Here is a 14,752-nt window from a genome sequence, read left to right as displayed (position 1 = left end):
TACTACATGACTCGATATGTGTTATTTCATAGTTTTAATGTCTTCACTATTATTCTACAATGTAGAAAATAGTAAAAATAAAGAAAAACCCTTGAATGAGTAGGTCTGTCCAAACTTTTGACCTGTACTGCACATGTTTATGTGTGTATTTCTGTGAGTGCGAGTGTGTGTTTAAATGTACGTGTCCATGCATATCTGAATAGGTGTGTGTGTGTGTGTCAGTGTACATCTACTCCCTTTGTGCCATGGGGTAGTCCAGCTTGCTTCTAACTGAGAGCAGGTCCCCTCCTCTCAGTGGGCATAGTTCCAGGGAGCACGCTGCCCAAATGAACTGTTAGTGGACAGCTGGCCCACCTCTCTGCCCCTCTCCGCTCCTCCTCCCTCCCCATCCATTCATTGTGCCTCTCTCTGTCCCTCCCTGAACAAAACAGAACAGACCTCATCACTACACACTAATCAATGGCCTAATCCTGGAAAGTACGTCACTGCACCCACCGCCAGACCCACACAGCTACATAAATTGTACCTTCCGCTATCGATTTGGCTTGTAAAAACCACACGCTAAGTTATGATTGGAAGATAAATAATAGCCAGTGGCAGAACGTTTTTAAGAAGCACTGAAGATGAAGTGGTTTTTGAAGTCACTGGCTATCATTTATCTTCCACTCATACGTTTTGTCACTAAAATACAAGACTGTGGATGATTTATTATGCTCTTTATGAATCGATGGGGCTTGTAAGAGACCACATGCTAAGTTCTGAAGCGGAGATGAATGGACTTGTCCAGTTCATATACTTTGCCCAGACTGCTGAGGATGAAGCATACATTTTGAGAGCCAGTTTCATCATAGCGCTTAATGGTTTTTGCGACTGCATTTGAAGAAACTTTCAAAGTTCTTGACATTTTCCAGATTGACTGACCTTCATGTCTTAAAGTAATGATGGACTGTCGTTTCTCTTTGCTTATTTGAGCTGTTCTTGGCATAATATGGACTTGGTCTTTTACCAAAAAGAGCTATCTTCTGTATACAACCCCTACCTTGTCACAACACAACTGATTGGCTCAAACACATTAAGAAGGAAAGAAATTCCACAAATTAACTTTTAAGAAGGCACACCTGTTAATTGAAAAGCATTCCAGGTAACTACCTCATGAAGCTGGTTGAGAGAATGAAGTCATTGCAGTGCAGCAGTCTTTCGTACTTGTCTGTCACCAAACCACAAGACGTAGGCTTAGATAAACTACCCAGTCCAATGTTGCTGCTATAACCACAATATATTCATATAATGTATGCGATTTTAGAAGATTCACAGTCATGCGTGCATGCATGTTACGTATGGGTGGTCCCGGGAATCAACCCCACTATCCTGGCGTTGCAAGCGCCATGCTCTACCAACTGAGCTACAGAGGACCACAAGTTGACCATAAGTCAAAGCTAGAAAGCTACATTTATCCAGTGGATGTATACAGCTCCACTTAAGCCAGCTACCTTTTTAGAATTAAAGCATATCTAAATCATGTTGAGTCTGTGTCACCACGTAGACTTAGCAGCACCCAGGGCCATACCATTACCAAATTGGCAATTATAACCGATAAACTGGTTCTTCAACTGGTTCTTCAATGTAAAAGGCAATCTCCGTATCAGTCCTGACATTAGTAAATGTGAATGTCAGACTTAATATTTCATCACCACTCACATATTTTTCCTACAGGCTACGTATTCCTATGCACGCAATGAAACAATGAATGTGCCCAAAATGGCGGGAGGCATGCATGGTGCGAGGAGCCTAGCGCTTCAGCACAGGTCCATGTTCACAAAGCATCTCCCCTCTTATTCATTTTGATTTAAAAATCTAAACTGATCCTAGATCAGCATTCCTATGCTTGAGAGGCTTTATGAATATAGGCCCTCGCCCCTAGTTAGGATGAATGGCTATAGACAGGATTTTTTCTGACCATGTGACCTAACCAGGAAAATCTCCTGGCCCTTGTGATGTCAATTAAACAATACAGAATTACATTTTCGATAATAGATTTCAACATGTTCAGTTGTTTGGCTAGCTAATGCAGTCCCACTAGGGTATTTAGCAGAGCTGCAGCATTGCTCATTCAGCACGAATGGTGAGTCAATTTTACCTGCAGTCCAAAATGATGACGGCCATGTGGGCACGTCTCCCCGCAATCTGTTCTTTATTTACCCTGTTAATTCTGGACGTGGCATCCATTTGCATTTTCCCTCCCCATAGTGTCAGTGTGCAGCTGTGAGCTGCTTACAGCTCTATACTCTCTGTGGAGGACCGCCGCTGTAGTTTGTCTCTCTGTTGTGGGGAGATGGAGGCACACACACACACACACACACACACACACACACACACACACACACACACACACACACACACTCTGAGGCTCATTTACCTCTTCTCTTCCTTCACTAGTATAGAACCCTAGTACCAGTCTCTGCAGACACAAACCCACACATATTTACATTTCCCCTATGTCTGCATTATGTCATTCAGTTGACCCTCACCAACTCCCATGTTTGTCTCTCCCTATTTCCTATTCCAATATATCTCTGTCACACCCACTATCCATTACTCTCTCTCTCTCTTTCTTCCTCCCTTCATCTCTCTCTCCCTCTCTAAATATCTCTGTTCCTTTCTCTTTTCCTCTCTCGTACCTCTCCCTTTCCTCACCTTCTCTCCAGTGGGAGGAGATCAGTGGCGTGGATGAGAAGTACAAGCCCATCAGGACCTACCAAGTGTGTAACGTGATGGAGCCAGCGCTGCAGAACAACTGGCTGCAGACGGGTTGGGTGGCGCGCCGCGGCGGCCAGCGCATCTTCGTGGAGCTGCAGTTCACGCTGCGTGACTGCAACAGCATCCCGGGCGTGGCGGGCACCTGCAAAGAGACCTTCAACCTGCTCTACATCGAGTCGGACAAAGACCTGGGCCGTGTGACCCGCGAGGACCGGTACACCAAGATCGACACCATCGCGGCCGACGAGAGCTTCACGCAGGGCGACCTGGGAGAGAGGAAGATGAAGCTCAACACGGAGGTGCGGGAGATCGGACACCTGAACCGGAAAGGTTTCCACTTGGCGTTCCAGGACGTGGGGGCGTGCGTGGCCCTGGTGGCGGTGCGGGTGTACTACAAGCGCTGCCTGGCCACGGTCCAGAACCTGGCTGTATTTTCCGATACGGTTGCCGAGGCGGCGTTTGCTACACTGGTGGAAGTCAGGGGAGCCTGCGTCAACAATTCCGAGGTGGACATGGACAGCCCTCCCAGGATGCACTGCAGCGCCGAGGGGGAGTGGCTGGTGCCCATCGGGAAGTGCAGCTGTTCAGCGGGTTACGAGGAGGGCCACAGCAGCTGTGAAGGTAAGAAAGAAAAGAGGGAGGGAGGGAGGGATTTATGTAAAGGGTGTGAGGGAACAAGAGAAGAAAAGAGTGAAGGATGGAGGAAGGGGAGGGTGGAAACAAATGAGGGGCAGGGGACTTTGTTCTTGTCTAGTTAAATAAAGGTACAAATATTGTATATATATTTTTTAAAGTAATCACTGGGTAGAAATATTCAGTTTTTGACCTCAAGCAGTTCTGTCTGGCTGTTTTGAGATATTTCATGTTTGAGTGCAGACAACATTCTTACATTGTGAAGGGAAGTGGGTGAAACGATGTTATGAATAGGATGAGTCATGTACTGTACTGTCCTCAGATAGTCATTGTATTCAACAAGACGGCATTTGTAATATTGATGACTGTAGTAAATTGCTTTGTTGAGGATGTGGCACGTGGGCAGTTTACGGCCAACTGAGTGCTCTGACGCAGGAGTAGACATGCTGGCTCATCCTCACAGCCAGTGGCTCAGATGGTCATAGCCCATCTTGTGTCTTTGTGCAAATAGTCCAGAGAGAGAGACTGAGAGAGCGAGAGAGAGGGACTGAGAGAGCGAGAGAGAGGGACTGAGAGAGCGAGAGAGAGGGACAGAGAGCGAGAGACAGAGACTGAGAGAGCGAGAGACAGAGACTGAGAGAGCGAGAGACAGAGACTGAGAGAGCGAGAGACAGAGACTGAGAGAGCGAGAGACAGAGACTGAGAGAGCGAGAGACAGAGAGAGAGAGACTGAGAGCGAGAGAGAGACTGAGAAAGCGAGAGAGACAGAGAGACAGAGACAGAGAGACAGAGAGAGAGAGACAGAGAGAGAGAGACAGAGAGAGAGAGACAGAGAGAGAGAGACAGAGAGAGAGAGACAGAGAGAGAGAGACAGAGAGAGAGAGACAGAGAGAGAGAGACAGAGAGAGAGAGACAGAGAGAGAGAGACAGAGAGAGAGAGACACTGAGAGAGAGAGACACTGAGAGAGAGACACTGAGAGAGAGAGAGAGAGAGACTGAGAGAGCGAGAGAGAGAGACTGAGAGAGCGAGAGAGAGAGACTGAGAGAGCGAGAGAGAGAGACTGAGAGAGCGAGAGAGAGAGACTGAGAGAGAGAGAGAGAGACTGAGAGAGAGAGAGAGGGACTGAGAGGGACTGAGAGGGCGAGAGGGACTGAGAGGGCGAGAGGGACTGAGAGGGCGAGAGGGACTGAGAGGGCGAGAGGGACTGAGAGGGCGAGAGGGACTGAGAGAGCGAGAGGGACTGAGCGAGCATGAAGGACTGGCTCACGGTTGACTGGCTTGGATTTTCCTGGTAGAATATATGATTGGTTGTGACTGTGTGAACTTAATGCCTGTTCCGAGAAGTTGTGTATTATTTGTGGGTGTGGGTGTTTTACAGGGAGTTTTGTGTTAAGAGAATGGGAGAGAGCAGGTAGAGCAAGAAAGAAATAGACTGGGAGGGATAGAGTGAGTAATAGGGGAGGTGAGAGAGGCTAGCAGTACAGACAGAAACTGAGAGAAAGAGACAGATCGAGAGGGCGAGAGAGAGAGAGGGAATAGCATAGTGGTAGAGCGAGAGCTCTAGCCTCGTTGGGACTGTAGTGGGCGATTGGCCTTGTCAGTCCCCATCAGCGGGAGCCCCAGTGGAGTACTACTCTATTCAGTGTTAATGGCATGAATATGCAGAGCCAGCACTGCCCCAGCACTCCCCACTCCCACAGGCCCCCTAGCACCAGCACTATTGATCAGCCGTAATGCTCCACTAAACTGAGGAATTAGGCTGGGAATCCACACGCACTGGCATACACACGCACACACTAGACGTGTGTGTGGGGGGGTGGTGTTTCTAGATAAAGACATTCTATATGACAGAGTGGGCTTCTTTACAAGGCTTTTTTTTTGCTTACTACTGTGTTTTTTAAATGTTTCGACAGTGTGTTTGAGTACTTGCTCACGTGTCCTCCGGTATCTCTTATTTACATGTGGGAGTAATTGCGTGTCCTGGTGTGTTTGAGCCACTCCGTAGTATTGAGTAGAGTGCTGAAGAGGTACTGATGGGGTGTGAAGAGAGAGACTGTATTCTGTGGAGCCTAGCAGAGTGCTCACTCAGACACAGAGCTGATACACTAGCTAGAGCTGCCCATCGGTGATTAGGCGTGTGCGGGTGCGTGTGCATGGGGGTACAGAAAGAGAGAGGGGTTTTAGTGAGTTTCGTGTGTTCAATTGTGCGTGTGTTTTAGTGAGTTTTACGTGCGTGAGGGAAGGACTTATGAGGACATGACACACGCACCCCCACACACACACCTTGTTTCCTTTGTCTGTGTTGGGTGTAAGGGGGAAGGAGGGAATGATGCATTGTGATGAGAAGTACAGTAGAGCTGGTCTCCAGGGAAGCCATCTGTCTAAGCTTCCCTCTCTCTTTCTGTAGACCCTCCCTCGCCCGTCAGTCTGCCTCGGCACGCAAGTGTATGTGTGTGTGTGCTCTCTTGTGGTTTTCCTGTTTTTAATTAAGGCTAGGTACTGTAACTTACTTCTATATAATTACAGAGACAGTGCCTGATGCAGCTCCTCTTCTCATGATCTCTTTGTCCTTTACTCTGCTGTACAGCTTGAGGCCTATTTACTTACACACTTCATGTCTACTGTACTGCTGACTTCCTCAAACACCTCTGGGTTACAGAGACCCTCTCTCCTAGTCTTCCCCCCCACACCTCCTTCGTCCTCCCCCTTGGGTTTCTCTCTCTCCTCTTCCCTGACCCGCCTCTCCTAGTCCCTCTCTCACATCCCCTCTTTCCTATCCACTGGTCCCACTCTCTCTTCACTCTTAGCCCCACCCTCTTTCCTCCTTCTCTTTCCTCCTCCTCTCTCCTGTCTCCTCTGTTGGGCCTGTATTGCAGGGTGAGACCGGGTGAGTCAGGTTAACGGGCGTAGATTTTGGGAGGCCAGAGACACCATTGTGGTCCGGCACTGGTGAGTGGTCGTATGTTCGTTAGCTCTGGCCCTCTGTCGCTCTCCCTCCTACTTGTCCTCTCTTTACCTCTCTCGCTCTCTTGGGCACTTTCTCTGCTCTCCCTCCACCTCTTTCTCCATCTTTCTCTCGCTTTTTCCCAACCCCCTCGCATTTTCTCTCTCTCTGGGCTTCCCCTGGCATGATGCCACCCTAGCCCATCTGTTGGAAGTCGGAGGCGGGTGGAGCCTCCTTCCCTCCCTACCTCACGCCCACTAATGTTCACTGTCTCTGCGCTCTGTTTCAATAATTCACACTCTGTCGGGAGAAAGACAAACCCACGCTTTTTAGTCCAGCATCTGATGTATTTATTTAGCCAGGCCTTGAATACGGCCCGCCGCTAACACGCGCACGAACGCACACACACACAGAGGGCCTTCAAATGGCTTGGCAGGTGGCACAACCAAGGTTTCACCTTCCGCCCTCCTTTGCCTTCCTTCACCCGGGAGGAAGAAGAGTGAGAGGAAGGGAAGGAAGGAGAGGAAGGAAGAAAGGAACACGGAAGGAGAGAAGGGGATATGAAGAAGGGATCGGGCGAGAACAAAGGGGCTTGGAACCAGGGAAGTAGAGGAGTGAGAGAGAGGCGGGAGTGGGAAAGATAAAAGTTAATGGCGGAAGAGGGAGAGGAGCGGGAAATGCCTTTGTTCTTCCGTCCCACAGATGTACCACCACAGAAAGTCCCCCTGTTCCCTCTGAGTAGCTCATGAATTAAGAATAGTTGCATTAAGGAATTAAAGATGGAGAAGGTTACTCTGATCCAAGTTAAAGCTCTTTTACATGTCACCTTATGTGACATCCTCTGTAGCTCAGTTTGTAGAGCAAGGTGCTTGCAAAGCCAGGATAGCGGGTTTGATTCCCAGGACCACCTGTACATAAAATGTATGCATGCATGACTGTAAGTCGCTTTGGATAAAAGCATCTACTAAATGGCCTATACTATTAAATTATTAATACATCCCTACCACTATAACAAATCACTGTTATTCTCCTCGGGAATATATGATACTATGTACACTGAGTGTATAAAACAATAGGAACACCTTCCTAATATTGAGTTGTACCCCCTTTGGCCCTCAGAACAGCCTCAATTGATTGGGGTATGGACTCTACAAGGTGTCGAAAGCATTCCACAGGGATGCTGGCCCATGTTGACTTCAATGCTTCCCACGGTTGTGTCAAGTTGGCTGGATGTCCTTCGGGTGGTGGACCGTTCTTGATACACACGGGAAACTGTTGAGCGTAAAAAACCCAGCAGCGTTGCAGTTCTTGACACACTCAATCCGTTGCGCCTGGCACTGACTACGATACCGCGTTTACAGGCACTTACAGTTTTTGTCTTGCCCATTCACCCTCTGAATGGCACACATACGCAATCCATGTCTCAATTGTCTCAAGGCTTAAAAATCATTCTTTAACCTTTCTCCTCCCCTTCATCTACACTGATTGAAGATGATTTAACAAGTGACATCAATAAGGGATCATAGCTTTCACCTGGATTCACCTGGTCAGTCTGTCCTAATGTTTCGTACACGGTCTCATAAATTAAACATTTATCTCATGATTTATGACATATTTACATGTTCCATTTCAATAATGATCAGAACAATGCCTATAATATATTGTATGAAGAACGTTCATTGCACTGCAACAGTTTAAAGTTTAGCTCCACGTTGAACTGAAATGATTTTAATGGAAAGAGATGACCCAGGTGTTTGATACATTCAATCACTAGATAAATGTCCGGACTGCTTTGCCTGTGTGCGCATGTGTGTGTGTGCGTTTGTGTGTGCCAGCATTGCGTGTTCTGTGTCATGACTCTTTGAACACGTTGTTCTGAGAGATGTCGGTCCAACACACACACACCTCTCACACACATCACACACAACCCTTCCACGCACCGCAGCGACAAGTGAGCTGAGGATGTCTACTAACTGACCCAGAGTCACCTTAGCTGTGTCCTGACTCAACAATATCAGTTGGTTAACACTGGTCTAGAATCAGATTGGATATAACTCATAACAGCTGTGGCCTGTCTGTGTTAAATCAATCGCATTGTGCTAACCTGGCACTCCCCTGCTTCTAAGTAGCCACCAGTAGAGAGCAGCAGTATTGAGATGGAGTGTTTGTATGCATGTGTTTGTGCGTACTATGTGTGTGGGAATGTGTGCCTGTGTGTTTTGTGAGTGTGTGCATGTGTGTGCATAATGTACAGTTGAAGTCGGAAGTTTACATACACCTTAGCCAAATACATTTAAACTCAGTTTTTCACAATTCCTGACATTTAATCCAAGTAAAAATTCCCTGTCTTAGGTCAGTTTGGATCACCACTTTATTTTAAGAATGTGAAATGTCAGAATGATAGTAGAGAGAATGATTTATTTAAGCTTTTATTTCTTTCATCACATTCCCAGTGGGTCAGAAGTATACATACACTCAATTAGTATTTGGTAGTATTGCCTTTAAATTGTTTAACTTGGGTCAAACATTTCAGGTAGCCTTCCACACGCTTCCCACAATAAGTTGGGTGAATTTTGGCCCATTCCTCCTGACAGAGCTGGTGTAACTGAGTCAGGTTTGTAGGCCTCCTTGCTCGCACAGGTTTTTCCAGTTCTGCCCACAAATGTTCTATAGGATTGAGGTCAGGACTTTGTTCTGGGATTGATTTGCACTTTTCGCACCAAAGTACGTTCATCTCTAGGAGACAGAACGCGTCTCCTTCCTGAGCGGTATGAGGACTGCGTGGTCCCATGGTGTTTATACTTGCGTACTATTGTTTGTACAGATGAACGTGGTACCTTCAGGCATTTGGAAATTGCTCCCAAGGATGAACCAGACTTGTGGAGGTCTACAATTATTTTTCCTGAGGCCTTGGCTGATTTTTTTTGTATTTCCCATGATGTCAAGCAAAGAGGCACTGAGTTTGAAGGTAGGCCTTGAAATACATCCACAGGTACACCTCCAATTGACTCATGATGTCAATTAGCCTATCAGAAGCTTCTAAAGCCATGACATCATTTTCTGGAATTTTCCAAGCTGTTTAAAGGCACAGTCAATTTGGTGTATGTAAACTTCTGACCCACTGGAATTGTGGTACAGTGAATTATAAGTGAAATAATCTGTCTATAAACAATTGTTGGAAAAATACTTGTCATGCACAAAGTAGATGTCCTAACCGACTTGCCAAAATTATAGTTTGTTAACAAGAACTTTGTGAAGTGGTTGAAAAACAAGTTTTAATGACTCCAACCTAAGTGTATGTAAACCTCCGACTTCAACTGTATCTCTGTGTGTGTGTATGTGTATGTGTGTGCGCCAGACTGCGTCTGGGTCTCTGTATTCACAGCTCTGCTAGGCTGCAGTGGGTTTTCTCTCCCAGCCCCCTCACTGTGTAGGAAGGCTGCTCTGCCAGCTTGCCTTGGCAGCGCTCTGACGCCTCATTTTGTTGTCATTTCTAACCCTCTTCCCCCCAAAGAAAATGGATGACATTTCCACAGACACCTGCGTCACTCCTATGTGTACACACACATTATGACACACACACATTCACTCACACACACATACAGATGGACGACTCGCACACGTACAAAAATATGGCACAGACGCACACATACACATACGCACAAACACAATGGCACATATGCGTGCACAGACTCTGGCTTACTCCCACACTGACTCACATGCACAAGCTGTCCTTAACTCACTATATCTGTTTCTGTCTCTTTGTCACCTATAGCCTGGCACACACACACACACACACACACAGTATGCAGCGGTTTGTGTGTCATGATTGACACCCTGAGGGGAATGTTATCAGTGACATTTCCAGGTCAGTGTGGTATAAGGAGCTCCTGCCGAGCCCTAGGGTTAATGTGGGTCGACTGTCACACTGAGAAACGGAGAGGGGGAGGGGGAGGGAGAGCGAAATGGAGAGGGAGGAAGGTAGAGGGGAGGGAGGAAAGCGAGACCATGAACACCCTATGTGCTATACTACCAATGTGATGGACTAGACTAGAGAAACCCCCTCTGCTCAAGTCTTTCTCCTCTCTTCTCTCCCTCTTGTCGTTCTCTCTCTTTTACCCTGCTTTCTCTTTCATATCGCTTGCTCCTCTTTCTTTCCTCTCTACCACTTCCTTCTCCTGTCTTCCCCCGCTCTCTTTGCCACTACCACTCCTTTTAACCCCCCGCCCCCTCCATTTTCCCTCTTCTCCCCCTCTCCTTCCCCTGGTGCCCCCTATGTCTAGTGTTGACTCCAGTCAGCAGCCGGTCCCAGAAGATCACCTCCCTCAGGGGGCTAGGGGGGGCATACACAGCCAGGAGGGGGGTTAAATGTCTCTTCCCTCCCTACAGAGTGTACACTATCAATGTCCCATCAGAGCCCCTGGCCTCCTAGCCGCCTAATCTCACATACAGTCTGATTCAGCTAGCCTCGAGAGGGAATGGGGTAAGTCAAGTGTGTGTGTGTGTGTGTGTGTGTGTGTGTGTGTGTGTGTGTGTGTGACGACTCTGCAACCCAACAACTCCAAAATCGAATTTTAAATTCCTGGAGAGATGATCTGATGCAGATTACTTGTATAATGCAGTTATCTCTGAGACACATACACACCCAGGAAAACACATGCGACATACGCACCCACATGTGTCTACATGCTCAAACGCATATTCTCTCTCCGATGGCTCAGCAGAGCATTGGTAACAGGCCCACACACTCTCACATGCAAATATATGACACCCATTCTTTGTTTGTTCATCTCTGTTCACTGTTGTGGAGGCTCTGCTCATTACAATGTAAATCTACTGTTGAATTAGTTATTTCCACTTGGTATCATTCATCATATTGGAGCGGGGGAGTGCCTCAGTGGAGCTGGGAATGGGTTGCTCTGCGCAGTGAACTGTTCCCATGTTTACACACACACACAGGGATGAAACGCACACATACAGTACAGAGATGAATTACACACACACACACACACACACACACACACACAGACACTCACACCCCAGTTCCTTCTTGCTGCCCTCTTGTCCTTCTCTGTATGTAGTGTGTTCCTGGCTGGGGGTGATGAATGGATGGAGTGTTCATGAACTCAACCCTCCTCTCCCAAGATCAAGAACCCCCAGTGTCCCTCAGAGAAACTGAGAGAGATAAAGTATAGAGGGGGGGAGAAAGAGATAGAGAAAGTACCCCCTGCTCGGAGGGAAGGTCATAGTCAGCGGGGAGAGTCGGACACACGCTGTCGCTCATGCTGTGCCAGGGACATGCACCCACACGACACACACAGTGATGAACTCGGTTTGTCATTTCAGTTTGACAAACACAAGGACTCCCAGACATCTAACCAGAGTAGCATGTGCCTGTCAAACACATTCATTTACACACACTTGACCATTGATTCTCTGTTACCACCGTAAATCCACACGCACTTACACTGACGACAGACATGACTGTAGACATTTACAGTCCCAACACATAGTGCCCTGACAGGCATGCTTTCACTTTATTTACTGTTCCAATAGCCCACCCTCCTCTAACAGACAGACAGACAAGCACCCAGACACACACACACACACACCACTGCCCATCCAGCTCTAAAACACCAGCCCCCCTCTCTCTCCGTCCAGTGTCATCATTCTACACCACGCTATAGCGTGGCGTATAAATCCCCGGTGGTTTTACGAGGCAGCAGGCAGACAGCCAGACAGACAGACCGCGCGGCCATGCTGGTAAGCTGCTGAGCTGTAACTGGTGATAAAAGTGTTGAATGCTCCCATGGGACTTATTTATGCACCCCCCCCCCCCCCCTAACACACACACACACAGTCTCACACACACACACCCTGGGGGATAAAACTGACCCCAGAACAGCCATCTCTGTGGTGACTGGGCAGCCTATCCCAGCTTTAGATGCTAACGGTGGAGTCCCTTTGAGATAAAAAGCCCCAGGGTGGATTTGTTGTTTGTGGGGACCTTAGGGATGGTTTATAAGGACCTTAGGGACGGTGGGTTGTATTAGGGACTTCAGATGTGGTGGGTGGTTTGTGGGGACAGACTGTCCGTCCCTGGGGGAGGGGATAACTGGGAGCGGGGTGATGTCCTCTGGAGGGGTTAGTTAGGGTCTGTAGACTGTCCCCAGGGCTGCCTGGAGGGACACAGTTCCCCATCCACACGCCACCTGTGATGGGATATGAGCCGGCTGTTGGATCATTATAGACCATGGTTATTGCCTCATTTATATGGGTCCAGAGTATGGATGGTTGTTTGTGTTTATGAGTAATTCAGTTATTTTAATGGTAATGTGATCTAAGGTGGTGTGTGAATGTGTGTGTATTAGGGCCTGGACGATACCAGTATTGCGATAGTCGTTAGTATCATGGCAAGGAAACAAAACTCGACGCAAATTTAACATCTTTTGGAAAACAGCCCTAATGTTGGAAACAAACATCGTTGTTGTCATCCAGTCACATTGATTTATTTTCCAAGTTATAGCACACAATATTTTATATACAGCAGGTTTTAAATGGACCAAAGAGTTCGGTCTGCTTCGTGTTTTCATTTTTGCCATGGACCCTCATGTGGATGTGTTCTATTAGTTTCAGTCAGTGTAGGTGGGAAGGTCACAGTGGGCTGCTGTGTGTGAGTATGTGAAGGCTGTGTGTGTGTGACCGTCAGTACAGTCGCTTGTAGGTGACATCTCTGCCGTACCAACCCGTCTGTGTGTTTCTGCTACTGTCCCCCTGGGTCCTCTACACTCTCTCTGATGGCGCATCAGAGGCCTCCGCTCATAAACACCAGCATTAATAACACACACACACTCCTCACTGACTGTTGCTTATACGACTGTAAAATTCAATTACGCAGCAGGGGAGCGGGCCGCCCCGCATTACAGCCTACCAGGGTGACATTTCATTTGCAATGAATCATGGGCCGGCGTAGGACCCGGCTGAGGAGCACAGCAACACTTCTCTCTCTCTCTCTCTCTCTCTCTCTCTCTCTCTCTCTCTCTCTCTCTCTCTCTCTCTCTCTCTCTCTCTCTCTCTCTCTCTCTCTCTCTCTCTCTCTCTCTCTCTCTCTCTCTCTCTCTCTCTCTCTCTCTCTCTCTCTCTCTCTCTCTCTCTCTCTCTCTCTCTCTCAAGCTCTCTCTCCTCTAAGTTATCCCCTGTTCCCAAGCATAAACACTTTTGCACCGTACGTGGTTTCTTCTCTTGTCGTGATGCGATAACATTCCCGGCCAGGATAAGACCCGTTTACCATCTGGTGCCGATATGGTGGTATGTTTTGGTTTACCGCCCTCACAGTTCCCAAGATGCACCACGGTGGTCGTTAGGTATTCATAGACTACACTCAGCCCCACCAGTGATGGTACCGGTGTAGTGTTGTCAATTCAAGTCAGGGCCCAGAATTTTTCCTTCCAATTTTGACCTGCCCAGGAAGTTCCAGGCCATACTTATAGCCTATACTAACTAGGGAATGGGATTTTTCTAAGACCTGGAGTTTGTCTCGGTCAGGTCACATGCAGAGGAAAAACTCTGGGCCCTACAGTAATTAAAGTGAATGAGTCACCGTCGTACGTCGTTGTATTTGTCAGGACTACCCCATTTTCCTGCTCTCCTCGTCACAAAGTCAAACCTCTGCAGAGCAAGGACACTCCAGCTCTGTTAAACAAGGATATTGCCCCATCAAATATTAACACACAGCTTTTCTGAGCCAGCAACATCACTTGCCACATCACTGCAGCAGAATCACCAGCCACTGAAAGCTTTACACAACGCCAAGGGAAAAAACAAGGCTGTTTACGCGCAAAGAGAGCAGCACAGCTTGTACGGCAAAAGGGATGGATTTTGGAGACTCCCCTTGCTAGGGGAGACCATTTTTGTAGTGGCAGAGAAAGTTAAAGGTTTTATTAAAATAGAGCGAATAAGATGCAGTAGTAGATGAATAGGCAAACTTTGGAAATGTTGAAATAATTTGAAAGACAAAAGGGGGCAAATAAAAAATTATGGACAAACACAATTTTTATGGGCAAACTAGTACACATGCTCTGTACTGTACTTGCAGATTACACGCCAATAGGCCCAAATAAACAGAGCAAACGATTTGCCGTATAGTGCTACAAATACATAAAGAACAATGCGTTTCAACTTTTGTGTGTTTGTTTGCATGGTGTTTTCTGGCTGCTCATTTAAAATTCTTCAGAGTTTGTGTAGGAAATGAATTACCTGCGACACCTCCGATAAGGGCGGCTCAGAGAACAAACTGTAAATTTTCGCCATCCCAGAATGCATTACACTAGGAGGCGGCCCTACCACTGACCTTCAGGTGTCACCATTTACATATCAGACGACGAGTGTGTGTGTATGTGACGACTCTGCAACCCACC

At 47.4% G+C, this 14,752-nt stretch overlaps 1 protein-coding gene across 1 annotated transcript in view; it reads left to right on the top strand.

The window, feature by feature from the left end:
• Nucleotides 1-14,752, top strand: part of epha10 (EPH receptor A10) — a gene marked incomplete at both ends in the record, with an annotated part of 146,187 nt that overhangs the window by 38,192 nt on the left and 93,243 nt on the right. The window contains one exon of the mRNA XM_084165258.1: nucleotides 2,706-3,378. Coding sequence (XP_084021384.1) covers nucleotides 2,706-3,378 — 673 coding nt within the window. The remainder of the gene's footprint in view (nucleotides 1-2,705; nucleotides 3,379-14,752) is intronic.

Source organism: Coregonus lavaretus, assembly GCF_964263955.1.
Source record: "Coregonus lavaretus genome assembly, chromosome: 7".
Taxonomy (NCBI): domain Eukaryota; kingdom Metazoa; phylum Chordata; class Actinopteri; order Salmoniformes; family Salmonidae; genus Coregonus; species Coregonus lavaretus.
The sequence above is the reverse complement of the archived record's forward strand: the minus strand, read 5'-3'. Positions and strand labels throughout refer to the sequence as shown.